The 27,822-nt window shown below is 46.1% G+C and overlaps 2 protein-coding genes across 7 annotated transcripts in view; one reads left to right on the top strand and one right to left on the bottom strand.

The window, feature by feature from the left end:
• Positions 1–40: 40 nt before the first annotated feature.
• Positions 41–27,192, top strand: USP20 (ubiquitin specific peptidase 20). Of its 5 annotated transcripts, XM_037401106.1 has the most exons (26): positions 613–744; positions 1,757–1,794; positions 4,261–4,375; positions 4,768–4,821; positions 5,506–5,568; positions 5,719–5,850; positions 6,431–6,527; positions 6,723–6,792; positions 7,366–7,479; positions 8,582–8,660; positions 9,998–10,439; positions 11,365–11,502; positions 12,751–12,863; positions 13,315–13,487; positions 13,973–14,067; positions 14,589–14,622; positions 15,065–15,110; positions 15,386–15,566; positions 15,997–16,123; positions 16,239–16,408; positions 17,000–17,081; positions 17,460–17,568; positions 17,965–18,067; positions 18,331–18,402; positions 19,437–19,621; positions 22,717–27,192. In XM_037401106.1, the coding sequence occupies exons 3-25, from the start codon at positions 4,295–4,297 to the stop codon at positions 19,595–19,597; spliced, it is 2,736 nt and encodes a 911-aa protein (XP_037257003.1). In that variant the 5' UTR covers positions 613–744; positions 1,757–1,794; positions 4,261–4,294; the 3' UTR covers positions 19,598–19,621; positions 22,717–27,192. The 5 variants fall into 5 exon arrangements, with proteins under 5 accessions (XP_037256999.1, XP_037257002.1, XP_037257003.1 ...); XM_037401102.1 differs by lacking the exons at positions 613–744; positions 22,717–27,192 and adding an exon at positions 41–145 and having other exon boundaries at positions 19,437–22,523; XM_037401101.1 differs by lacking the exon at positions 22,717–27,192 and having other exon boundaries at positions 19,437–22,523.
• The window catches only part of FNBP1 (formin binding protein 1), a 111,593-nt gene continuing 108,414 nt past the window's right edge, over positions 24,644–27,822 (bottom strand). For both annotated transcript variants that reach the window (XM_037401148.1, XM_037401149.1), the window contains exon 18: positions 24,644–27,814. In XM_037401148.1, coding sequence (XP_037257045.1) covers positions 27,807–27,814 — 8 coding nt within the window. In that variant the 3' untranslated portion in view covers positions 24,644–27,806. The remainder of the gene's footprint in view (positions 27,815–27,822) is intronic.

Below are 27,822 nucleotides of genomic sequence, written 5' to 3'. Positions count from 1 at the left end.
CCGGGCGGCGCCGCCTGTGCGCCAGCTCCGCGGCCGGGCAGGAGCCACCGGCCCCGCCAGGCGACCTCTCCTCCCGCTGCCGCTCGGGCCGAGACCCCTCCGTGCCCTCCTGGGCCACGAGTTCTCCTTCCCGATGGGATCCCGTGTGAGTCACGAGGGCCGTGTCGTTTATCGCAGTCCCGGCAGAGCCGCCTCGGCCGGGCGCGGGTGACCGGCCGGGACGCCAAAGGGGCAGGGTGCCTTCGGAAGCGCTTGTCGCCCACTCGTGTGTTAAGGCCCGTCCTCGCAAGAGGGACGTGGCCCTTCACGTCGGGCCAGTGCCAAACCCGCGAGCGGCCGGAGCACGAGGCGCCGTGTCCCCGCCACGGGGCCGCACTGAGGGGAGCCGGGGTTGCCCCTCCAGCGGCACCTGCTGCAGCAGATGCCCCGCCAAAAGCCGCGGCTGGGGGCTGAGCTCCCGGCCCTGAGCGAACGCGGGATCCGGGCGGGCCCTCTACGTGGGGAGCGCCCGGGAACGCGCTCCCGGGGCCCGTAAGGGCAGCGCCCGCGCCTCCCGCCCCGCCCACGGCCCGCCCCGCCCACGGCCCGCGCGGCGCCTACAGCTCCGCCGCCGCCTCCCGCACTGCTCGGGGCGTCGCGGCCCTTACCCCGTGCCGGGCCGCAGGGCGCGGCCTACCCGGCGGCGCGGTCTGAGGCGCAGCCCTGCGGCGGGGCGGGGGCGGCGGCGCCCCGAGTATCCCGCAGGTGAGAGGGCCGCGGGCGGGGGGGTGGCGTGTGGGCCGCGGGTCGGGGCCCTTCGCGGCCGCTCCGCCCCGGCCGCGGTGTTGCGGGGCGAGCGGGCGGGCGGGCCGGGGATGATGCAGCAGCAGCGGCCGGGGGTGGCTCCGGCCCGGCCCTCCGAGGCCCCGCGGTGCCCGGGCAGCGGGACGGGGCCCGGGGCCTTCCCCGGGATGACGGCGGCCTCCGCGACCCTCGGAGTGGGACTCCGCGGGGCAGCTGTGCCGGTGACTCGTTCTGCCCGAATCCGGCGGCGTGCAGGCGTATTTACGTTCATCTTCACCCCTGCTTAACAGCCGTAGCGTCTGTTAGGAGAGGACTTGTATTTTGGGGGGGGGTCTGCCGCACTTGAGGAGCGACATAGCAGGGCGAAGGGGGACATTAACCCGAAGGTGTTTTTTTCTTAAAAGCTAAATCCCTAGGTGTGCCGTCATGTTGTGACCTCTAATAATAAATCTGTGTTAAAACCTGGTCTGCTTTGCCTGTTCTACATAAAACGCCTGGCTTTCCAATCTGTGATGCAGTGCAGAGACGTTCAGCTAAGAGTCAGAAGCACCTGCTTTCTGGTTCCTCCTTGTACAGTAGGGCAGTTCAGTAAATATTTATTTCTTCAGTATCTCAAGTATAAAATGCCACAAACTGCAGATACTCCTTTATCTTGGTAGATTATGCAAGATGAGCAAGTAGACTCGGTAGTTGTTTTGCAGATGAATGGTGGTAAGACTTCTTTTATTTGGTCAGGATTACTCTGCAGACTGTCAGTCTGCATAGACCCAAAATTCTTCATTGTTGTCTCTAGCTTTGGTACAGAAGCACGCAGTTGTTCTAAGCAGAAAACACACCACCACCACCACCACCCCCCCCCCAAGAAATACGTAGAAAGCAGAGACACTGGGTTTGTCAGCAATTTAAGCAACTGAAAGTGGATTGCAGTTACCGTGGAATTGTTCTGACATGTTCATGTACTGTTCTTCCACAGTGCTGCTTGAGAGGACAGGCTGAAGAACTTGTTTTAAGGTAACTTCCCGTCATACACAGTATATTTTGACAAGCACAGTTAAGCTTTCTGACAGTGCTTATTATTAAGTTTCTAGTTTCCTGAGCAGCATTGGAGAGATGTGTGTGCCAGCTGAAGCTCTTAGGGCAGAGTCATGGGACGGTAGGGATTGAATGCTTCTTTCTGAACAATTAAAAATCAAACCTTTTCAGATGTGTTCAGTCAGGGCTGAGAGTCGAAGATGAGAATTTCCCTGTTTTGTTCACAAAAGGAAACCTCAGGTGGGATGATCAGCATCCCAGTACCGGACCGTTTAAAGGCCTGGTTTTAGTTTGGAGTAGAGGGGTCGTCTCACAGAATGCACTAAAACCATCCACATCCACAAGACTGTACTTAACGTAGTGTGCTCCAAAACCAATTCCCAGTTAGCTTAAGCTGGTGAAGATTATGGTCTGGAGTTAATTTTAAAACAGTATTTTGTTCCTAGGTTTTCTAGGAAAGGAATGAGAAATAAAGGAAGGTGAAATAGCGAATGTGGCAGTGATGCTTTTTTCTTTAAATTGCAGCAGCTGATGCATTTGGGAAAAAGGGTTGGTTTTGATAAAGGGACTGAGAGCCTGAAAGTGTCCCAGTTTTATGTGTTAGTCAAAGATACTGTGCTCCTGTCACTTGTTTTGTAAATCAGCATATGTTACCTGATACTCTTTTGCTTTGCTGTGAGGCTGCATGAAGTTGCTCAGTTGTTTGTTAAGCATCTCTTCATGTGTTACTGAGATCCTGGTTACAACCACTGTTGTGTTTTCTGGCATGCAAAGATGATTTATTCCCTCTCTAGTTTTGCTTTGCTCCTCCAGTTCAGTTTATTCAGTTCCAAAGAGTGCTGGATAAACATGGTTATAAAGTGATCCTTGAGGTTTGTCTTGTGCCAATGCAAGGTGCTAGGCAAGCTTTTCAGCTCCCAAGATAGTGTTGCTGATAGCTTATTTGTTTATATCCCTCCCCCCTCCTTCCTTCCAGTCCACTGTCTGTAATTCAGACCAGATAACACGGGGGATTCCTTCAAATGTCCTCAAAATGTGAAAACAACAGAGAGTAGCAGCCACGCTGCTGGAGTTGCTAACATCAAGTTCATCAGGTTTTTCCACGTCTTTTTTGTAACGATGTGGACTTTTCACATCTGCCTCATTTCCAGCCACTTGTAATATTTTAGATCCTGGTCTGTGTTACTAGTATCACTTGCTTGCTTTTTCCTAACAGCCAGGAGTGAGGTTTTTTAAACTATGCTTAAAAACTACAAACTTTTAACTTGTTTTTTTTATAGCTGCACATTACCAAGACATGTTTAAAGTCTTTTAAGTACCCGTAGACCACCATGAAAGTGTTTGTTGTGCTCATAAGCACGCAGCTATGAAACTCTCTATACTTGCAGTGCTTGGATGTACAAGATGGGCAGAAGAGTGTGTTGGTACGTTTTGTACAGTCTTTGAGAGTTATGTGGATCATATTGGTAAAAATCCATCTGTCAAATGGTAAATTCTTCAGAGACTGAAGACTGGCTATCTGTGATACCGATCATTTAAGTCTGTCTCCCTCTTGCCCAGCGTTGTTTACAACAGTAATCGTATTTTTAGTGTTTGATAAATTGGCATAATAGCTAAATGTTAGATTCAGATCAGCATGGTATGGGTAGCGTGAAGCCCCAGACACCATAGGCTAAATACTTGTGTCTTAGGCTGCAGTGCCCTTTCACTTTTAATCCACGTTTGATGCAGACAAGCTAATTAGATTTGTATCTTCTCATGCTGTGTGTTTGTGGTTGGCAAGAGGAAGTCAGTTCAGATCAGCACGTTTGTTTTCTCACCCTACCTGCTGAACTAGCAGAGAACACCTGGTTTTTAGGGGGGAGAACATAGCTTATCTAGTCAGGTTCATGGAGTATTCATGGTATACAAGGCCATTAAGCTATGTATGGAAAGCATGTATGAATTAGTGAGGGTTTGTATTTGTTGCTGTAGGACTCTTGTCATTCAGAGATGCTATGTGATCCAGGCAGTCTGGGAGCTTAAGAAGAGGCTGGTCGGCAGGTCACTGTACTGCGGTTTTCATTTTGGGGTGGCAGCAAATCCATCCCCATACCTGAAACCAAGTCGGCAGCTGTTCTGCTGAAGCTCTGCCTGCGTACTGAGCACCTCCCTGCATTTCTGAACACACATTCCTCATTGTACAGATTATTAGCTTTATTCATGTGTTTCCTTCTCTTTGCCATTGCCTTGCTCCCTTACAATACCACAATGCAGCTGCTCAGCAATGGGTCAGAACTGGGCTAGTTAACCTGATTGGCTCCAGATTCAGATTTGTTTTGATCTCTGAACTTTAAAGATGAACACCATAATCTTTAATGTACAAAACATGCTAATTTATTTTCTTACGATCTGTGAGAGCAAATCTGACATGTAGCTGAAAGGAACTATCCTTACTTGTCCTAGGAGAACACCCACCTGCAGGTGAGCATTGGTGAAAATGGGGGATACAAGAGACATCTGTCCTCACCTGGATTCCATAGGAGAGGTGACCAGGGACGATCTGCTGCTCAAATCCAAGGTACAGGGGTGTTCTGGTTATCAGTCCTTTCCCTTTTAGCTATTGTGCATGCGTTTGCATGTTTGCTTTTTGAAGAAAATGCTGCCTGTCTCCATAGAGGAGAGGCAGAAACTCTTCTTCCAGTGCTGATGGACCCTGCACATGTCCCGTAACTTAAGCCTTTATCATCCCCATCTGATCTGTTTCTCACTGTCATTTTACCCTGCTGAAATGTGTCACTTAGCTAGAATGCCTCAAAGCGTCTATTTAATTGGAAGTGTGGTATTAAAAAATGAAATACTGTGAGCTGCAGGTGGGCGAGGCCTGTCTTGTAGAGGTTTCCCACTCTTGAAGGACTGGGTTACTTAAAAACCAAACAAGCAAACAAACCTTCTTTTATCATGAATATACAGGGAACTTGCCAGTCATGTGGAGCTGTGGGACCAAATCTCTGGGCTTGTCTTCAGGTAAAAATGGCTTGCTATTTGTGTGCATGTATGGTGGGACTTCTCTTTAATATCATTTATACTGAAGGAAAAAAACCCCAAAACTGGGCGGCCAAAGAGGGCGTTCACCGTAGAACTATCCACCAGTTTTTGATGGATTCCAAGGAGAAGACTAAGATCAAAGGCTAACACTGTTAGGGTATGCCAGTATGTAAGAGTTCACTCCTCAGAGGTGATTACCCTGGTAGTCCTATTAGGACATGAATAACATGCCCAGCATTGATTGTTGCCTGGATCCTGCCTCTGCTGGTAACTGCAAAGGGAGGCTGCAAGTGTGAGACCTTCAGTGACATTGCTTAGGGCAGCAAGGTGGAAAGGAATGACAAGGGCATGCCGGTGGGTGGGGGCAGTTGATTTTTACACTGGTGCTCAGATGTTTTGAGACTGCTCAGATGAGCAGCCTGTTGGAGCACTTGCCTTGGTATGGAGCCTTTACATGGATGTAAACCTGGCTCCAGGTTTTCTTTCCTAAATTGAGCAATTCCAATTTTCTGCCTTATTCCAGGCCCTGAATAAAAAGCTGGTTAGAAAACTGGCAAGATCAATTTTGAAGTTGCAGCTGCTGATGGGACTGGAGTTGCAGACTGTTTTGTGAGGGGTCTAATTTGATGTGCCCATTGTACTTTTGCTCTTTTCTCTCACTAGATTGGTTGTCCTTATGTTGGTTGTGGAGAGTCCTTTGCTGACCACAGCACACTTCATGCACAGGTGAGCTTTTCTCTGTTGCCCATCTTAAGAGAGAGTGAATTGGATTTTTTCCCATTACCTAACCCTCCTCTACCCTGTTCTGGTAGGCCAGTGCTTCAACTTGAGCCGGCTGTCAAGGGAGATTCATTATTTCACCTTTTAATTTTTTAGGCCAAAAAGCACAACCTGACGGTGAATCTGACCACTTTCCGCATCTGGTGTTATGCTTGTGAAAAGGAGGTGTTCTTGGACCAGCGGCTGGCAGCGCACACGCAGTCACCACCAGTAAAGTTCACTGAACTGGTGGGTCTGTGTCAGTGTGGCAAGGGCTGAATGCTTGGCGGGGGTTTTGTTTACCTGTTGCAAAATTAGCAAAGCAGTTTCCGCTATTGTCCAGGCTTTTGTTGTGAGAAGAGCTCTTTTTACTGAAAGTGGCTACCTGTAGCCAGGGGACCCAAAGCCTTGCCTTAAGGGTCTCCCACCAAGCAGGCTTCCATATGACTTGAATATCCATTCTGACTTTATTTTTAACTTTTCCTAGCCTCTTCCATGGGGCATCTGTTTCTGAGATGAATCAAAACAGCTGTCACATCTTCACTTCAGAGCACGGCCTGTGGAAGTTTTAGCTGTCAGACCAGAAACACATGTACTTGTGACACTGCTGCATATTCCCGATGCTTCTCTTATCATGTGTACTGGAAGCAGTAATGGTACTATTTCCAATCCCTCCTTGCATTAGTGAGAATGGTAGACAGTGCAACTGGTTCTTTTCTCTCCAGAGTGCTTTTTTTCAAGACTGGCTTGATTTATGTATAAGACAGTCTCTGTCATAACTCATCTTTCAAAGCCGGCCTCTCACTGATGCTTATTTCTCCATCTTTAGGATTCACCATTGCCTGCTCACCCTCTGAAAGCTGTTCCAATTGCAGTGGCTGATGAAGGTGAATCTGAATCAGAGGATGACGATTTGAAACCAAGAGGTAACTCTGCATTGAGTTGATGAAAGGACTGTGAGGATAACTGCAATCTGTAGGACTTGCACTGAGAGGTTCCTACAAGCAGAGTGTGCAGACTGCCTGGAAAGGGCTGAATCCCCTCTCCTTTGGGGAATGGGGAGGAATGCAGAAAGCAGCACATCTGGAAAGTGTTTCATGCCTCTCTTGTTTGTGCTTTAGGCCTTACTGGAATGAAAAATCTTGGGAACTCCTGCTACATGAACGCAGCACTTCAGGCTCTCTCTAACTGGTAGGCATTAGGGCCTTTCAGTAGAGCCTTTACTAGACTTCACTAAATACCAGAAGTGGCACCTCTGATCTGAGACCTTCATGAGTCTTGCAAAGAGAAATCAGCCAGACTAGATGCAGAAATAATTAAGTATTTGTTTTGGACAACAGAAGGTTTACAGCAGGAAACTTGAGTGACTACTTACAAGACTCATGTTTAGATGAGTGCTTGAAGTATAACTCCATCATTTCTGTTGTGACAGAAATGTAATTCATCACATGGGAAGCCATGTCACAGCTCTTTATTCCCCCTAGTGATATCATTCTAACAACCCATATCCTAAAATACCCTCTAGCCATCCTGTTGAGAGCTAATTCCAGGATCTCTTCTCTGTACTGGGAACAGATTCAGATCAGCCTTTTTCATTTGTTTCAAGTTAAGAGACAAGTCTGTATCTGGAATCACTTCTCTCGATTTAAAAACAGTATCTTAAGCATGGTTTTGAAAAGGCATGCTTTTAAGTTTTGATAAACCCTTACACAGAAGCAGAGGAGAAATTTCTGTACACTGAATTCTTCCTTTTTTTTCTTGTAGCCCACCTCTCACACAGTTTTTTCTGGAATGTGGTGGACTGGTCCGTACAGATAAGAAACCAGCACTGTGCAAAAGTTACCAGAAGTTGGTGTCTGAGGTTTGGCATAAGAAGCGGTGAGTAATCACTCCCTAATCTAATATGGACAGGTTTCATAGTTATGTTAGTTTTGAAGTCTGGCATCAGCAAAGAGGAAATTTGATCTTCAGGGATAATTGCATTGTCTAAAGGAGTCAGTTCGAACCCTACATAGATGGGTATGCGAGGATTCCTTCATATCTAGGAGATCCAATGTCCTGCTACTCACGATAAAATTGGCATATTGATGTCAGTGAAAAGAATACGTACTTAATGTTATATCTTCAAAAAGGAAGATTTTTTTTTTTAGTATAACTTCCTGTTGGCAATGAAGAAAAAATGATGGAGTAAGGGAATGTTCTTGGCCATTTCTGAGTATCTTGCATGGACTGACCAGCTTGTAGTTGCACTGCTGGTCAGCAGGGTTGAGGATTTGGGTGGAAAAAGCAATACAGAGAGTTGTACCAAAGAGAATGGAGAGTGCAGGTGACGTTTTGGGAAATACTTGCTATTGGTTCAAATTCTAGACCAGTCCAAAGGATAGTGTAAAATAATGCAGTTCTCTTAAAATCTGAAGATGTCTGCTCTGTGCAGTCAACTGAAAAAAATCAAACTAGGAATTTAAATGGTATTGCATGTTCATTTCGTGTTAGTTGGTAACAAGGATAAGTAAGATACAGAGCAAATGTGAACTGTGTCTTTCTGGAAGAGAAGGCTGTAGACCTTGAAGTAGTATAATGTCATTTTAATATTGCTTTTGATTTACCTCATTTACTGGCTCAGCCCACACAGATTTTGAGACAGACATGGTGCTGCAAAGTCAAATCAAGTTACTAATTGCAGAACCCTGCTCTGGAAGGAATCACTTGAGACAATTCGAAGTGTGGACACAGCTTTAAGTTAAATGTGCTTTAGGCAAGGGTGTCCCTGGAAGGATAGACTGAAATGACTGCGAGGTGTTTTCTGTCTCTTAAAATCCAGCTAATAGAGAAATATATGCCCAGGCTTTGCAGGTGCATAATTATATTTTGCCTCTTTAATTACCACACCCTGTTCTATGGCTTATTAGACAAACTGGCTCCAGGCCTGATAAGCAAACTAACTTCTTTTTTTTTTTTTTTTTTTCCCATATCTAAACAGCCCGAGTTATGTTGTTCCAAGCAGTCTATCCCATGGCATTAAACTCGTCAACCCCATGTTCCGAGGCTATGCACAGCAGGTGGGGCCTCAACAAAACCATGCCATTATTCCAAAGATGGTGGGATTCTTCTTCCTGCAGTGGTGGTGCTTGTGTTCAGGAGGAAGAGCTTGAGCTCAGGGGTCGTACCCGTTTTGTGTCAGTGTTAATGATCTGATCGAGCACTTGGGTGGGTTTTAAGAAACCTGGGCTCTCTTCCAGGCTCTGTCTCTGCCTTGCTGGTACCAGATCAGTGCATTTTCCTGTGTCAGCTTTCTCACCTCTGAAATTATGATGGTCACCTCCTTTATAAAGGGCTTTGAGATCTATTGATAATGTGCTACATGAGAGTCGGGTATTATTTATTCACATCAGAGCTGAGAAACCTGGATAAATCTGAACTAAAAAGTTAAGATATGAATGTTCCATATTCTTTTTCTGGGGAATTACAGCAAATTAAATCTTATTTAAAGATAGTATCCTTTTTTTTTCTTTAAAGTTTTTGTCAGTGTATATCTTGTGTTTATTCTTTAGAATAAAACATAAACATCAAACTATGATTAGAAAATTTGCAAGGGAAGTGACAGTACATCTAAACTGTGATACTGACAGGAAATCAAAACAGAGAATAAAAATAATGATTAATGCAAGAACTCCTATGTTTTATCTTTGATGTGAAGTACATTGGATTGGAAAACTCTCAACTGTAAAGAGATAAAGTTGAAAGGAAGGCAGGGCAGGCTAAAAGCCAAAGTTCCATAAAATAAGAGAAGTGTCATAATTAACTTTCTGAAGTTGTCAAAATACCAAGTTGCTTTCCAGCTGGTCCTTTGAAGCCGATGCTTCAGCTTTTTTTACCATGTATTATGAATGTAGGAACTTGCACCTAGACTGTCTTTGGTTTCTGGTTCCATTCCCTATTTATTAGATATTTTACTATGCCCTTTCTAAGAGAGGGATTGCCATGAGCAGAAGTCAAGTGTTCATGAAATCTGTTTTGTGGGTAAGAGTATTCTCTACAGCCTGCTGTCTTCATTAGGTTTCTTGTCTCTCTTGCCTCTTATCAGTGGTAAACGCCTGATAAAGTTTGCATGCTATAGCTGCTCTGTGGCTTTTCGGTGTCTTTCAGCTGAAGATATTCAGATGCAAATTGAGCTTTTTATCATTTAGAAGTTAAAAACATGTATGTAGCAGACAGCTTCTTGGTACATGGCCACGGTACTTTCTCTGCTTTAGTAGGGCCTCCTTGTGTTGCAGAGGTGGCTAACCTTTGTGGGCAGCATTGAAAGAGGCTATGAATGGAGCCTTCTCCTCTTTTCCCCTTCTCATTTGCCCCGTTTCTGGATGGATACTAACATGGAATTACTCCTGGTTTTCAGGACACTCAGGAGTTCTTGCGATGCCTGATGGATCAGCTTCATGAAGAACTGAAGGAACCAGTTGTGGCAGAGGCAAAGGATTTGGATACCAGTGACCACGATGAAAAGCGAGAGGGTGACCGAAGTCCTTCGGAGGATGAGTTCCTCTCCTGTGACTCAGGCAGTGACAGGGGTGAAGGAGATGGTCAAAGTCGGACCACAGGAGGCATGGGCAGCAGCTCCTTTGCAGAGACGGAGCTGTTGATTCAGGATGAAGCAGGGAGAGGCATCTCTGAGAAAGAGAGGATGAAGGACAGAAAGTTCTCCTGTGGCCATCGACGCAGCAACTCAGAGCAGGTGGATGAGGATGCAGATGTTGATACTACTATGATGCCAGTTGATGGTAGAGCCTCACCTGAGGTGCTGTCAGCTCCTCGTCCTGCCAGCCCATGCAGGACACCAGGTATACACCTCTTCCAGTCATGTTATTTGTGAGAAGATGTTAGTCTACACAGGGGCAGTGCTGTAGTGCAGTGGCAAACAACACATAATGTCACTGTTCCTTCTATGGGTTTCAAGAAATTTTGCATCCAGGTTTTTCCTTAGTGTCCCTGGCAGCAGTTCTGCCTTTGTGCACAGTTGCTTCTGTAAGAAAATGTAATATGTGAGCCAGAGAGGTGCTTAGCCAGGCTAAAGTGCTATGGAGCTGAGTAAAGACTATGTCCTGAAGACAGTGATAGCTGCCTCCGCCAAACCTGCAAACACTGTATTTATGCCTTTTCCTAATTTAGAAAAAAGGTTTTGTATGTGTACATTGCTTTAGCTGATAGGCTGGCCTGGGGAGATGTTATCTGTGGAAAAGGTGTGGAAGAGGGTATTTGTTCATGTCGGACTGTGGGCTTTGTGGAGGGAAAAGGGAGAGGCACAGTTTGTGCATTTCTCTGTCTTAGGGAAAAGAAAAGAGCAGCAGTTAAGATGTAGGTGTGGAGTCACCTCAGACTGAACATATCCAACCTTTCAGCAATTCTTTAGAGAAGAATCTTATTCTGCCAACTGGTACTGAAGACAGCAATGCTGTTTATGTGGAGTAGGGATACAGGAGCAAGCTATAAATCCTAGTTAGTCATAAGTGGGAAAAAATGGCATTTTTTTTTAATACGTAATTATTAGCTGTTCAGTGTAGCTCTCTATGCACTCTTACCCGTGCACTGAGGGAGCTGGGTCTGCCAACCTGTGCAAGCAGGACAGTTAATAGACACTGAACTGTACGTATCAGGAAAGATTCTGTGCTGGAACGCAGAGCCAGGCTGTCACTGACTATACTAGGGTTGCCTTTTATAACTGAGGTTTTCACCAGTGCTCTTCTCCCTCCCCATTCTCCCAAACAGAACCTGACAACGATGCCTTTGTGCGCTGCTCCTCACACCCCTGCAGTCCAGTCCATCATGAAATGCACTCCAAGCTCTCTAGCAGTCCTCCTCGCTCCAGTCCTGCCAGGCTTGGACCTTCCTACATACTCAAGAAAGGTAGAGCCAGAGTGTGTGTGCTGGGAGGCAGAGGGTCGGAGCATGTAGAGGAGGAGGTTCATTTGCAGAAGAGAGAAGGAATCCATCATGATTCTTGATTAACAGTTGTAACTGCTGATGCCCCTGGACATCAGTGCTTTCCAGACTAGTACTAGGCAAAGACTACATTAAACATGCAGGTAAAGTCAAGTTCTGGGCACAACAGATGTTCTAGTATGCTCTTATATTGGAGTCTGAAATGATTTCCATGTCTGCATCTGCATGCTGTGTTTGTTATTAATAAAATGGCTATGAAGTCCCAGGCACAAGCTTCGTCCCTTTAGGGGAGTGTGGGTATGTGTAAACATTTGTCTGCCAGACTTGAATTTCATAGCGTGTGGGCCAAAGAACCGTAAGATGATGTTACTGAGAGAGAGTTTGCTGTCCTCTTGGACATCTTAGGCTCACGGTAATAGAACTAAGGCTGCAGATACCAGTCCAGTGCTGGGAGTATTGTTAGGCTTCAAAGTGGAGCCTGGCTTCTGTTGTTAGCAAACTGGACTCTTCATCCCGAGCAAACTGCAGATTGAAATCCCTCAGCATTGCATAGTCTGCAAGCACAATGGCATGTGCTTATACCACTGCTGTTCAATAATGTCATTCTTTCTTCAGCTGTGTCCCAGCCCCTTGGCTGAGGTCAGCACAACCACAGATGTTCTGGCTGGATAAAAAGCACTCTGTCTTCATGCACGTGTGCATGGGGAAGAGGGTTTGTTATTAAACAAAACTTTGTGTTTGGCCAGTCCCTGCTGTGGAGAGTCCTCTCCAGTGCAAGACACCTGGGGAACACATGGCAAATGTCAGAGGGGGAAAAAAAAAAGGACAAAGTACACAGGCAGGTGAGGGAGTAGAGGAAGTAAAGTGTAAAGCTTAGAGCAAAATGTCACAAGACTTGAGAAAAGCAGGGACTCTCTGTGGCAGAGCCAGACTTCTAAACATGTAGTAAGAGAATGGAAACAGGATTTCCAGTAAGACAATTTCTGTCTGCTGAGAGCTGGCATGTTTGCATTGGTTCATTTGGCTACCTCCCCCTTTTCTGTACCACATGAAGTGTTTACAGCAGGCTCCACTGTCTCACTGGCATGCAAGTGGTGTCTGAACATGCAGGACAGCACTTGTCCTGTGTTCTTATGTGGCTGCGTGACTCTATTGAGACAGGAGACTGGGAAGGAATTGCTACACAATGGAACTTCTTTGTCTGTCTTCCAGCTCAGATGCAGGCTTCTGGGAAAAAGAAGAAAGAACTTCGTTATCGCAGTGTGATTTCTGACATCTTTGATGGCTCCATTCTCAGCCTGGTGCAGTGTCTCACGTGTGACAGAGTGAGTCTCCTGGTGGCTGTCAGTCAAAGAGTACAGTCTTCTAGATGTTATAGGTCTCTTCTTAGGAAATGGTGCTTCTATTTCCAAACACTGTAGGATGCAGTGGGCCTGCTAAAATGATGAGAGGTTGGTGGTGGGGGAGCTGTGAGAAACCTGCCATGCCAAAAAGTTGTATTTCTCTGTAGGGGTCTGTTTGCTTACCAACGTTTACTAAGTTGGCCTAGCAATATCACATTCACATTAGAGAACTGATTCCAGTGCTATGAAAAACATTACAAAAGTCATCCTGCTAACAGCAGTGAAGAATAATTAGCCAGTGTGAGTTGCCTTACTGCCAACTCGGGTTTCTATCCTACACAAAATCCAGGCAGTGATAAAAGGTGATGAACGTCATGTGCTAGATCCATTACACACACAGGAAACCCAGACCTCTTCTCTTGGATATTTCCAGGTTTCTACGACAGTGGAGACATTCCAGGACCTGTCACTCCCAATCCCAGGGAAGGAGGACTTGGCCAAGCTGCACTCTGCCATCTACCAAAATGTGCCAGCTAAGACAGGGGCATGTGGGGACAACTATGCCTCACAAAGCTGGATTGCTTTCATCATGGAGTATATCCGGAGGTGTGTTCCCTCTGCAGAACCTCTTTTTTTCTGGGGTTTGCCCAGCAGTGCTGGAAGGCATCTCTCCCTAACCAGTGATATTTACAGCAGAATGTCAATTGGAACCATTCTTTGGAGGACAGTATGTGGTACCTCACAGGTCTTTTGAGCCTTTTCATCTAAACCAGTTGCTACTGTTCCTCTAATTTTATCACATACCTTGAGATCTCTTGGGCAGCTGATATTCCTCACTTCTGCCTTTAGCTCAGTCTTGCCCTCCAGAGCAAATTAATTCCTGGTGTAGTTTTCCAAATCATTTCCAGCTTGAGCAATCACAGTAGGAACATCAGCTGAGAGAAATCGTGCTTTCCCTGCTCCTCTGGGATGTGTGATGAGCTTAGGACCTACAGCTAGAAGGAAGCCCATCATCTGTTTGGAATTTTGTACACCAAAGCATCCAGCTATTTTATGTGTAACTCTTGCATTTAATCCCCTCTCTTCTGCAGATTTGTGGTGTCCTGTATCCCTAGCTGGTTTTGGGGTCCTGTTGTGACGCTGGAGGATTGCCTTGCTGCCTTTTTTGCAGCAGATGAGTTGAAGGGTGAGTTTTCTTCAGTGGGGTCTGACAGCACAAACCAAGGAAAACCGCGTGGAGGAGTATTTCATGTGCATTTTGGAGGTCGATTGAATCTCCTGGAAATCCTGCCTTAATATTTCATTTAGAGACTGGCAGTACCAAAGGTGGGCAGTTCAGCTTCTTTGAGCAGAAGTGAGTTTTTCCACCTGCTCAGGGTGGGAAATCTGGGTGAGAGTGTCCTCAGCAAGGAGCAGACATAGCTGTGGTTAGTTGTGAGTGCTGTAGCTCCTTACCCACCTTAGTTTCTTTGCTTTCAAACAATTGGTTGTATTCATTTATGCTGGTGGGCAATTGCATTCTTTCCTGATAGTTGACTGCATTCTCTTCTTGCCTACACTTATTGAGAGAAGTGCTTGTTTTGATCTCACCCTGGCTTCCCCAAGAGGTTGCTTAACTTGATTTGTCTGCACTGGATAGAAATGTAGACGTATCAGCGTTGTGTGCTCTGAGAATCTGCATAATGGCTTTCTTCTCTTTGTCTACAGGGGACAACATGTACAGTTGTGAACGGTGTAAAAAGTAAGTTTGCATTATCTGTATCATGTTGTGTGTCTGGCACTTTATTTCTCTGTACTGCTGTCAGACATTTTGCTATGCCCTCTGCCTGGACATTTCTTCTGCTGAGTGGCATATAAAATCTGCCTTGCCTTATACTAGAGTCCTGGTCTTGAGAGGTCACTGACTGCAGATTGGAAAAGTGCTGTCTTTGGGGGGAAAAGAAAAGAAGGATATGAGCAAGGATGTGGCTTGGCAGTTAAGGAGCTGTTGTGTTAGAAAGAAGAGGCGTGACAAACTGCTCAGGCCATGCCTCATTTGGGAAGGATACTGCAAAGAGCCTGAATTTGTTGTTGCTAGAATTCAGGATTTGTCTTGCATTTCAAAGCTAGCAAGACCCAGCCTTGCCTTTTGGCATCCCTTTGCTTTAGAGGTTTCTCACAGCTAGTGTCTTTTCCTCCCTCAGACTGCGGAATGGAGTAAAGTACTGCAAAGTCCTCCGGCTGCCAGAGGTGAGTAAAAGCTCCTTGTTTTCTAGTTTTCTTTTAGCAGCCGCTGAGGAGGTAAGGAGGCTAGAGGTAGAACAGAAGTAGCAGTTTGTTTTGGTGGCAAAGTCCTGTATCTAGACCAGAAGAGACTTCCCCATTCTAAGCTGATGAGCCAGCAGGATTCATGACTTAACAGGTGAAGAGCTTTTGCAAAGATGAGATGCACAGAGATGTGCTGTTTTATCAGAAGACCCATGGCAAAACTGTACTTTGGTGTTCTCTGTCCTTGGGTCTTTTAGATTCTTTGCATCCACTTGAAACGGTTCCGGCATGAGGTGATGTATTCCTTCAAGATCAACAGTCATGTTTCCTTCCCCTTGGAAGGGCTGGACCTGCAACCTTTCCTAGCCAAGGAGTGTGTCTCCCAGATCACGACCTATGATCTCCTGTCAGTCATTTGTCACCACGGCACAGCAGGCAGTAAGTCCTCCTTCTGTGAGTATGGGCAGAGGTGAACAGGAGCGAGATGAGTCTAGGCAAAGCAGAAGGACTAGCCAGCACCTCTTCTGGGATGAAGTACAGTGTAAGGCCTGCCCTCTCCGTTCCCAGGCTTGTTCAGCCTCTTCCCTTTGAAAAGTGAACCTAGCAGCTTGTGACAGATGCCCTGCAGCTATTTCAGCATCACCACTGAGAGGCCTTTCTGAGGAAGGCAAATCAGGGTGATGGTGCAAGGCTCCATTGCTCCTGCAAAGCTTGTCTGAGCTGGAATTATGCCTTTTTTTTCTTCTTCTCTTCTTTTGCTCTCTGTTCTCTGCCAGAAGCGAATCCTCATTGTGCTGCTGACATTGTCCCAGGCCTGACTTCTCTCTGCACTCTGAATCCAAGCAGTGCTGTGTTTTCTCTGTTACAGGTGGGCATTACATAGCCTACTGCCAGAATGTGATCAATGGCCAGTGGTATGAGTTTGATGACCAGTATGTCACTGAAGTCCATGAGACTGTGGTACAGAATGCAGAAGCCTATGTCTTGTTCTACAGGTGAGCTGTGCCCCCTGCATGCAGTAGTCCCTTGCTGGTTTCGGAATACCTAGAAATGCATTTCACAAACTTAAGTCTTCAGGAACTGCTTAATTTTTCCATTTCCCCACTTCAGGAAAAGCAGTGAAGAAGCTGTGCGAGAGCGTCAGAAAGTTGTATCTCTTGCCAGCATGAAGGAGCACAGTTTACTGCAGTTCTACATCTCTCGAGAGTGGCTCAATAAATTCAACACCTTTGCTGAGCCTGGTCCCATCACCAATCACACCTTTCTGTGCTCTCACGGAGGTAAGGCAGTGCTGCTGGACCTGGGAATAGCAGCTTTTAGCTGCACCTTTATGCTTCTTGGTGCATTAACAAATGCAGGAAAAAAACCTCCAGCTCTCATCCTGATACAGTATATGCTGCAGTAGGATTCATTTCTTTGGCTTCAGAGGCCTGAAGGGATGTGTAGTGCTGGGAAACAATGGTTTTCAGTTGTCCATTTGTTTTTAAAAACAAACCTGTAGAGAGCAGATAAGGCAGCATTTAGCTGTGTTACCCTGTCAGCAAGGCTGGCATTCAGTGTTTCATTGGAGAACGGAGCATGCGCTACTGAAGAGACCGATACTGTGTTTTACTGTTGTTCTTCTTCATCTGTTGTGCTGGGGAGCCCTCATGTTTATAAGTCTCCACCTGGAAATGAAGCACTTGATTAGAAATTGAGACCATGAATTGAGAAACCTCCACAATTAATGAAATCTTGTCTGTTTTCAATTAGCAAAGGAAGCAGATTCTGGAATCAGAGTTTTCAGCAAGGAAGATCTGCCTTTTTGTATTTGCATCTTTACCCAGCAGTGAGTTTCCTGGTTAACTCTTCCTCTTGTGTTTCCTTCACAGGGATCCCTCCTAATAAGTACCACTACATTGATGACCTGGTTGTGATTCTGCCTCAAAACGTGTGGGAATATCTCTACAACAGGTGAATATGGCCATTTCTTTCTTTCTCACAATGTGTTTTGGTTTTTATTTCACACCTTGGGCAGTGACCAAGACGTAATGCCTTCCCAGGGCCATGTACCTTAAAGGCATGCAGTACTTGGTGTGGCTTGGCAAAGACTGGTATTTGATAGAGCCTCCTAATCTAAACCAGAACAAGCTATATCGATGCATTGTCCCAGAATGATACAGTGACCCTCGCTGTGCTGAGTAAAGGCAGTACTCCCCATGCGGCTGCAGACACACCTCCTTTTCCAGTGTCTTGAGAAGTATAAAAATCCGTCTCTGTAGGATGCAGGGCTGGGAGGCATTTCCATTCTCCTGCAGTTCTCCATTCCCCTCCCTCTTGTCCTGTGCGCAGGTTTGGGGGCGGCCCTGCTGTGAACCATCTGTATGTGTGCTCCATTTGCCAAGTGGAGATTGAGGCACTTGCCAAACGCAGGAGAATTGAAATCGACACCTTCATCAAGGTTTGTATGGGAAGCATCTGGAAGCAGTGGCAAAGGGTAGAGGTGGGAAATGGAGACCTGTCACCACGGACAGTTAGTGGAGGACTCCTGCCCTTGTTTTCCAGAACATTATCTACAGCATGGCAAGGAGATTGACCTCGGGGTTCCCCAGGGCTCACAGCATGGGGAGGGGCAGCCGCAACACAATAATTCTGTGCACGGCTGCACGCAGACACAAATTTTAAACCATCCTAGTCTCTTGCCTGCTATAGTGAGCAGGAACAGGTGTGGAAGGTGGAGTTAGATGGGGTTCTTCTCAAGAATGGCAAGGCTGTCTTACAGTTAATGGAAGCTCCCCCAGATCTCTGGAGTGACTAAATCCTTCCTGCATGTCTCTGTTCTCCTCTGTTATCCCAGCTGAACAAGGCTTTCCAGGCAGAGGAGTCTCCAAGCGTCATCTACTGTATCAGCATGCAGTGGTTCCGTGAGTGGGAAGCCTTTGTCAAGGGGAAGGATAATGGTAAGAAGCCAGAGACCTCTGGAGTCTGTCAGGGGTGAGTGGTAGAAAGGCAAAAAGTATTTGCTTGGTCCTCAGTGAGCACTGCACTGCACCTGACTGCCGTGGCTTGAAGCTGACTGGAGTTCAGACACCGGCTGCTCAGACTGTCTGCAGCTCCCCAAGGGCAGAGCAGAAATAACAAGAGAAACTAGCTCAGGAAAAAAGCTGAATCTGGTGGCAACATGGAAAGGAGAATGGCTTTTGACATGTTTGTTCTCTTACAGAGCCTCCCGGACCAATTGACAACAGCAAGATTGCACTCACGAAAGCAGGTGGCCATGTGCAAGTTAAGCAGGGTAAGGCTTGTGCTGCCATCTTGCCATGTTCCTAAAAGGTGAAGGGAAATGTATCACTGGGTCTAGCTGTCCGTAGTGAAGCAGTCACAGAGCAGGACGGAGTTGCACAACCATGACCCAACAAGATGACAGTTCTCTGCACAACCCAGTGCTGACTGCCCTGAGTGAGCCATCTCTGCTCTTCATTGGCAGCTCCTGCATGACCAGCTTGCTGACACGACTTGTGACGGTGAAGCCTGCAGTCTCCATCTCCTGCTGTTGCTGTGCCGCAGGCCCCTTCCACCCTTCCCCTTCCCCCCACCTTTGCATTGTGGCTTCGATCTTGTGTTGCTCTTGACTTGGTCTTTATTGAGCATCTGCTGTGGTCCAGCTTGTGAAATAACCTTGCTTGTGCTGTCCTTGCTGGGCTGTCCTGCCAAGCAGCTAAAGATAGTATTTGCATCTTGGTTACCTCTCGGAGCAACGCTTTTTGGTTTTTCTCTAAACTATGGCAACATTCTCTGCTTTTCTCTGCTTTGTGCTTTGACCCCCTTAAGGTGTCCCTTCTAGGACAGCTTGGAGAGGGGTTTCAGTCTCTCCCAGGCAGCTCAACCCCAGCTTCCTGGGGTGGGGTGTCTGGGTGCGTGGCTGTAGGTCCTGGGCTCTCAGCGCTCATTCACAGCTGTGTATGAGAGGGATCAGGCAGGTCCTGGCATCATGGGCTGTTGCCACTCGGTTCCTCTTGGGGAAAGGAAGAAGTGGCTGCAGCAGGACCCCACAGTGCTCAGCTATGCTGCTGTGGAGCCTTGGTGGCTTCCAGCAGCGGTGGCACTGCAGAGGGCTGGTGGGGGCTGCTGTGGCTACAGCTGTGCCACGCAGACCTGCCAGCAGGGCGGGGGGACCTCGTGTGCCTAACTTTTCTTGGGGGTGGGCCTGTGCAGGCAGCGGTGGTGGGAGAGGACATCCTTGTGTTGTGGTGCACCAACCTTTCCCTCCAGCAGCTGCACCAGGGGCAGACTGGCTGCATGCCTGATGGCTGCTGTTTTCCCTTTCAGGTGCAGACTACGGGCAGATTTCCGAGGAGACGTGGATTTATTTAAGCACACTGTATGGAGGGGGCCCAGAGATTGCTATCAGACAGAATGTGGCCCAGGTCCAAGACCTGGGAAATCTACATGGGGAGCAGAAGATTGAAGCAGAAACACGGGCTGTGTGATCTGTGTGTGATGGGGCAGCAAAGGTATGGCACAGATACACCTGTGTGGGGATGGAAGGCTGGGGAATCCTGAGGAGTCCAATCTCTTCCGCTGTCCGGTACTCGAAGGTGTGTGCAGCTCGCACCACCACTTCTGGGGCAGGCAGTTTTCCTCTGCCGTCCTTTCATGTGGCTTTGAATATAGGGGTGGTGCTGGGCAAGACTGGGAGAAAAGCAGCTTCTCTGTAATTCCTCTCTGGCACTGCAGCCAGACTTTGCTAAGATATGTTTTGACCTAAGCCCTTTCCCCTTTTTGTTTGCTTACAAGAAGCCAGCGCTCCCAGCTTGCCCTCAGTGAACTGAGTCTCTGCTCCTTTGCAGGTTTTGCTTTTGGTATTTTTCTTTCAACTCAAATGTATAAAGATAATGAAACATTATTTATGTTTCCAGCTGGCAGTGTTGCAACTAGAGAAACCTGTTATTTGAGGCTGACTAAAGCCACATGGTCTCCTGGTAGTTTTGTGTTGGTGGTGCACAGCTGTCACAACTTCCTGGTTTTGCTCTTTATCCAGTTCTTGCAAATTCTGTTACAATCAACTAAGAAATTTTGAAAGAGGCTGTTTCTTTCTCCCCTAGCCACTAAAGCCACACCTTTATGGTCCCGCAGATTTTTTTTTCTCTTTGTACCTGATTTCATGTGTTCAGCACATTTTCAGAGAACAAAGCTGGAAGATGAGTCCTCTCTCCCCGTGGCTTCCCGCTGTACCCTTTCTGCTAAAGCTCCCTGCAGCTTTGTAGCTATGGGATGGAGCCTTCCAGGTGCTCAGCAAACAGGGGTGGTACATGAGCAGCTTAAACTCAAGAGCTGTTAGAGCAGGCTTCCTTGGAGCAGGACACAGGACAGCTCTCATGTGGAATTTAGGGCTGCTGGTTCGTAACCCCTTTCTCAGACTGGCCCTGCTGTGAGCCCAGGTATGGCTCCGCATCTGCCATGAGATGTGGAGGGGGCACAAAGGATGCAGAAGAGCCCCTTTGTTCACACAGAGCCAATTTGGATGGGTCACCCTTGGACAGGGTGGTAATTCAGTGCTGGGGAGGGGCCTGGCTGAGCAGGTCCCAGGCTGTTGAAGCAGCTTTGTAGGAATCAGCTGCTTTCTGCAGCCAAGCGCCCACCTGTGTGCTGAGGTCATTCCAGCTTCTCAACACAGATGTAGTTTGTGTATACAGTGGCTCATTTAATGAACAGAAAGAACTTGCTCCCCATCCTACTGCCACTAACATGGCCAAGGAGCATCTGCTCGCAGGCAGCAGAGAGAGGAATGAAGAAAAAAAAGGCTAAACTCTACTTTTCTCAGCAGGGCTCTTAAAAAAGTTCTTTGTTAATCTCATAAGCCAGAAAGGCAATAGTTAAATCTTTGCAAGCATTTGAGTGCAGTTTAATGGAAGCAGTGCAAGGCAGAGGTGGGCCTCTCATGGACTGAGGAACCAAAGGGTGTGTTCCTGGTACTGAAACCTGAACGATTCCACAGCGCACACGCACCCCGCAGCCTGGCTCTGCAGCTTGGCCTGAGTGGTACCAGACTCTGCATGGGGATGGGATCTCCTGAGCTCCTCGTAGAAGAAGCAAGCGGGGGAGGCAGGAGGGAAAGGCGGTGCTTTGACTCAAGACACAGAAAGCAGGAAAAGGTGTTAAGGAGAATTCTTTGAAAAGACAAATGGCCTTCAGATATTTTTTTTAGACCAAATGGTTGCTGGAAACAGCAACTTCTTCTTTAAAAGCGTTCAGCATGTTAATTTTACTGTCCTGTTTATTGGAAGCTTGTGTATACCCAGCCAGGCCCAGGGGGAGGTCAGAGAATGAGACACTGTTGGAATTCTTCTTTGTTCTAAGCTGTATTTGTTAGCCACTGCAGCTGCCTTTGAATCTGCTGCAGAGCCTGCATGTCTGTGTTGTCTGTGCCAGAGAAGACGCTGTACAGACTATAGTAACTAACACTCCTGTGCTTAAGTGTTATACTTTGTGCTGAAAATGTGTTACAATAAATAAATGTGCATTCAACTGCTGCCTGCCTTGCCTGGTGAGAGGGTCTGACAGCTTCCTGGGAGCTTCTGCTATGAAGAAAAGTTTAAAAATGAGAAAATCCAAACTTCCTGCTGCCAGGAGGCCTTGCAGGACAGATCCTTCTGAGCAGCAGTGAGCTCTGGTAAATCTTACTCCGCTGGTTCAGAGGAAGGTGCCTGCTCCTCTCAGTCTCTGCCTACAAAGACTTCTGCTTCAGGTTTCGTTTACCCAATTTCAGCAGAGTTTGTCTCAGAAAGCCTGCATTGCCCAGAAGCATGTGTTGTTCATGACTGTCACAGCTATGAAAGTAACTTCCATGGGAAGTAGCTGAAGTTTCACTGAACTGTTCTAGCTTTCTAGAAGTTTTCTGTCAGTCTGTTGCGTGGCTACGATGTCTGTACTGGTACAATCCACTGCCTTGGGAACACGCGAGAGCAGCCTTGCTGCTGAGGCTGCAGGAAGGGCTGTGCTCTCACCAACCTCTTACCCTGTCCTGCTGCCTGGATTAGGGTTGCTAACCCAGGCAGGTGATGCAGGTACTGCCTGAGGCTGAGGGGCTGGAGGGTGAGAACAGTTCTCTGCCGGAGTGGCGAATGACACCGCATTAGCTGATGCCGGAAGAAATAGAGCTCGAGTTGGCTTAATAAGACCATGCCGCTCATTCTTTAGCAACTTGAAATCAAGCGTAAAAACTTGCATCTCGCAAACCAACCCCATCACCTCAGCAACTGCAGAACAGCTCGAAATGTTCCAGGAGACATTAACAAATGCCCTCCTCCAGGGAGGACATTACTCGGTGTCCAGACAAACAGTGCTAGTGCTGCTCTGGTCAAACCATAATTGTACTTTTTGTCACCCTCTGTCCATTAAAACACTCAAAGCTTAGTTCTGCATCTGTATTTCATTTGAAACCTGACTGCAGCCTTGCTTTTCTCTCGACTGGTGCAGGCAGCTACGGTATTCCTGGGCACGTCTCAGAGACAGCTTTGGGACCCAGTGCCGATGTAAGGTACGTTTCATGGCTGAACCCTTATCGGTTCTTTTTGCAAATCACTTCATTTTCCCCTTATTTTATCAGGTCCCTTGCTGACTGCAGAAAAGGGAGATGAAAGAACTGTTCATGCATTGGATGGATGGAGCTAACCTCAGTATTCAGAGTATCTGCTCCCTTGCCCCAGTCTTCCAGGAGTACTGGGGAGTTGTTTACACATGCTGTTCCCCTTCTGCAGACTCCACTCGTTCCCAGACTATGGCCTCACAGATCATTTGGGATGCAAAGCGCTCTGCCCCACGCTCTCACCTTATGATGCACGTGTCACGTCTCAGCTCACGGAAAGGGGAATTCGCTCTTCCTCCGGTGATGCCAGGCCCATGCAGCACACATACCTCCCCCCAGCCTTGCTCTGCAGCCCGCTGCTGCTGGTGGTGTATCTCCACCCTCCTGAAGGCCCAAAGCACACAGCATCCTGCACGCTGCGACATGTTCAGTGACACAGCTGGCACATGTAAAGCTCATTTTATTTTCTTCCCAGTTACTGCTCAGCTTGGCTTCAGGTTCCAGCCTTCAATCACTCATTTGCTTGTGCTGCTTCTATTTAAAGTTAGCAAAGCTAACACTGTGTAAGATAAATCAGTTAGAGCCAGATGGACACCCTGTCCTATTCATTATTTCCTGAAAACGCAAAGAGTAGCAGGCTGTTTCATAAACAGTACTGATCTGCCCTGAATTGACAGGGATGTTAATTAGCGTTGGCAAAGAACAACTGAAATTCTGTTAAAAAAATTAATAATAGTGACGGTAGGAAAAAAAAAATCTCTATAAATCTACATAAAATAAATTATCAGCCAGGTGTCGCCTGCTGAGCTGTACAACTGCAAATCCTCATAGCTATTAGGTGAGCCTGTTTTCAATGAACTGGACTAACAGGAGATGGAGAAGCTGTCCAGAAGCTAGCAGGGGTTTTGTCTCAGCTAGAGACACACACTGTTTGCCAACCCTGTCTATTGAAATGGAAGTGTAAATATCCTCATCCAGACTTAAAGGAATGCATCTGGTTTTCAGATTATTTGGTGAAGGGAAACATTACTGTATTTCATACATCTGCATGTTCATGCATGCCTGCACAGCTGCAGTATTTGCCAGGTTTGCAACAGGTTTAGTTATAATATATAAATAATCAGTATCAAAAATACCTGTCAAGACTTCCAGTTAAACCAAAGTGTTCACTATGGGCATTACATAGTACAACTCTCTTAGATGAAATGTTTGCCCCAAGTTTGCAGCTCTCATGGCTTACAGAAGCAGGGAAAAAGCAAGAACTGCCTGTCATTCCCACGTATGCCAACCACCCAACCAGAACTGTGTTTTTCTTTCTCCTCAAATGACCAAATTAAAAAACCAACCAACAAAAAACCTCAACCCCACCACCAAACCCCCACCACTTCATTCTCTGTTAAGTGCCAGCTGGAAAGATAAAACTTTGTTAAAATAGTGTCTCAAAGTGACCTGATGGGAACTAGCTATGTGGGACAGTCACTCAAAAGGTACAGACAGAGCCAAATTAATACTCAAAACAACTGGAAACTCCAGTATGAAATAAAAAAAGAAAACAACCAAGTACCATGAGTAAGAATGTACCATCATTCTTCTGAACATAGCGGTTAGGCACAAGCACCACACTGGAACAGGCTGTTTCTGCTTATTTGTTGTAAATTTTACAGCTGGAACCCAAAGCCAAGGAGAACTATGAGCAGTATGAGCAGCTTAGGGCAGTTTCAAGCCTATACAATTTATATTGGGCTCGGACAGCCACAGCCAAGTTTCTGTTCTGAACTGGAAATGGCTGTGGGAAGGCAGAAAGCTCACTAGAGAGCAATGGCTACAAAACCTCAAGTCAGAGAAGCCCCAGCGAAGAGGCATTGCCTTTTTTATTTGGCAAGAGAAGTGACAAACCCATTTTTTGCCTTCTCTGGATGATCAAAATGGTCCAGTGAAACTGTATTTCTGGAATTAAATTGTTTATTTAAATACATGGATGACTTTCCTTTCATTGTTACAAGGTCACTATTCGCTTTCAAATGGAAGCACTTTATTTGGTTGAATTCTGTCTCCAGAAATGAATGGGCAACACCAGAACCTTTTACATTGGCAATGAAATCACAACACTGAGATGCCACCAAAATCTAGTGATCAGTGCTCAAACACACATACACACACATATACAAATAAAAAAGTGCTCAACATCATCATGTTAAAATAGAATTTGGCTTCTTTTAGGTCTTTTGACACTTCAGGCAGAAAAACAAAAGAACAGTATGCATCAAACTAAATGAAATTCTGAAAAATGTTCAGCATTAAACACAACTTTGAGTATCAGTAAATAAGTTTCTTCTCTATTTACATTGTTAAGAAAGGGCATTAGAGACTTTTGCTGGGGATAATGAGATTTTGTAGGATGCACAGTCCATGCTTCTGGGCAAGATTAGTAAATTCAAGCAGAGTTTTTATAAACCAGTCACACATTTAGACCTTCAGATTTTGCAAAAGGTAAATTCTACAAAAATTACTCATTTGTTACCCTGAATAAAGGTAGCGGAATAAACACATGTACGCTACAATACATGACTGTTGCTGTTTTTTTTCTTGCAGTAAGTTTTAAGATCTGGGCTTTCAGGAACTAGTTGCCAAGTTTATAAAATCTCCATACATGGCCTTTTAATAAAACTTTTGAAGAAATCAGTCAACTAAAGCTAATGCTCCTTCTAAAGCACTGTTTAGCAACACAGACATTGCTGTTGTCCAAATGTTCCACAGAGGCTGACAATAATATACTGTCCACCTACAGTAAATATATAAAAGCAAAACTTTTATCTAATTTGTACATAGATGGCATAACAGGTGAAAATGAATTCTTCTAGCTGCTGATTCAACAGTGCATTGGACAGAAGAATAAAAATACTGCAGCTAAAAATATTTAAAGATATTTTTGCACACCTGTTAACTGCTTAACCATTTAGATCCCCTGACAGATGGATGCAACAAAGCCTTTGTACAAATCTTTGTACAAAGCCACAGGTGACAACCGTGTGGATCACATTCTGCTATTGGAGGCTCATGGACCTAAACAGTTAAGTGACCACAGCAGCAGCAATGAGAAGGATGGTAATTTAATCCATTATGACCCTTCTGACACCGCTAATACCAACGCTGAGGCTGTTCAGCTACAGTATTGCCTGCTTCTCAATGCAGGCTCCTGAGCCACTTGAATTCGACTAAAAAAACATAAAACTTTTGCTGGTTGATGCATGCAGATACTAAGTACCGTAATACAACAGCTACAGTACTACCTGTAGGACTGAGGGACTTTGTGCTGTTGAAAACAAAAGTTGGTATCTTGAGTGGAGAGAGAGGGACAGAGTGATGAGCACAACATATAACCCAACTCAAGTTACTTCATCCCGAGTGGGCAAGGCCTAGGCAATCCCCAGGATGGAGAGTACATGTCTCTTGCACACGTTTCTATATGCTGAGCCTGCACAAAGCACAGCTGGCAGCAAAACACACAGGTTTGCAAACTAAACTTGAGAGGTTTCATTTTAGGGTCATTGTCTGGAGTGGTTTCCAGATCAATTCTCTCAAATTCTGGGGACTTGAAAAAATATGCTGGAGTTCACTAAAAGTAAACAGATTCCCTCAAACATGTTGTTTTATGAATAAATTAGGCCCTCAGGAGCTATTAAGCAGCAACTGACTCTTACGGGGCTCAAACCTGTACAAGATGACTTTATAATCCTAGCAGTGGTACAGATTCAGGGGAAAGTAACAGGAAGTTTAGAAAGCAACTGACCCTTTCTTAGGCAGTTAAGGTCCAGATCATATATTTGGAGATACTCTAGCTCTCTCTTCACTGCATGACATGATAGAAGGGCAGCATCACTTATCATGCTACTTCTGCTTCAAATAAAACCACATGGGAACAGGATGGTTGCAGTCCCTGTCTGACTTCTGGGTTGAGGTCCAGTCCGTGACCAGGTGTGAGAACAGAATAGACTGTGGTTTCTTCTTTGCTTTTCTCTTTCATTATTCTAAAAAAATTCTGTTATTTAAACATTAACTGATGAGAACGCACAAGAGGTCATGCAAAAGGAGAAGGCAGGTCTGAAATGCTGAAAAACAAACCAACAAAAAGAAAACTGCAAAGAGATTAACAACAAGCCACAAAATATCATGACCCTCAGCAAGGTTGGTGCAGGCAAGGCAACAGGGCGAGCATGCAGACTGAAACAAGAGCAAAACGGAGGTCTTTGTGACGAGCAAAATGGGGCTTTCAAACCAAAATGCCATTGTCTGTGTTTGTGTGTGTCTGTGTGTGTGTGCGAGAAAGAGGAGGGGGAGAGGAGGGGGAGAACAAGCAGGAAAACAAGCGTACATACGTGAGCTTGAAGGCTTTCAGGAAACTGCAAGGTCATAGGGATTTAATACTTGGAATAAGCATCAGCCTAGATTAAAAAAAAAAAAAAAAAAAAAGGCTGACAAGTATTGGTGACCTTTTCAGGAAAGCAGAATATCGAATAATGCATGTGGATCAAGTTTAGTATCCGCAAATTCAGAGCCCAGTCCAGCTGCTGTAACACTGTTCCCAGGGGAGGCTTCCCACACGTATACGCCTCCCTTCCAAGCTATCTGATGAGACTGCTTGCAAGATTAGCACTAAAGGCACCATGTGAAATGCTGATGGACCAGTGCATACATTCAGATGGACTGAGGGGCACGAGAGGACAGAAGACAGACCAGTACATGCTTGGGACTCCCTGGCTGCATCAAAGGGCAGCCAGCCGTTCTTTGACCAGTGTTGAGGAATTGCAGGGGTGGGGGGGTGGGGAAAGTGTTGGTTATGTTTTATGGAGGCGCTGTGCCAAGCTGGCAGAAGAGTGGGAAAGGATGGTAAATTAATCTGAGCCACAAATAGCATGCCATGAAAAAGAGCAAGCATCTGAATGATATTGGGACGGAATTTATGTCTGAATTTTTCAAGTGGGAACTCCAGACAAGACTGGGAGTCTGGCTTTCCATGGATGTGTTTTAACTGCCTGCAGGGTAAACAGACCATTTTGTTTCTCCTTCTGTGACAAGCTCGCCCCGAGGTTCTTGCACCCGCACAAACACCTTTAGGAATCTAAAACA

Source organism: Falco rusticolus, chromosome 9 (genome assembly GCF_015220075.1).
Source record: "Falco rusticolus isolate bFalRus1 chromosome 9, bFalRus1.pri, whole genome shotgun sequence".
NCBI lineage: Eukaryota > Metazoa > Chordata > Aves > Falconiformes > Falconidae > Falco > Falco rusticolus.
The sequence above is the reverse complement of the archived record's forward strand: the minus strand, read 5'-3'. Positions and strand labels throughout refer to the sequence as shown.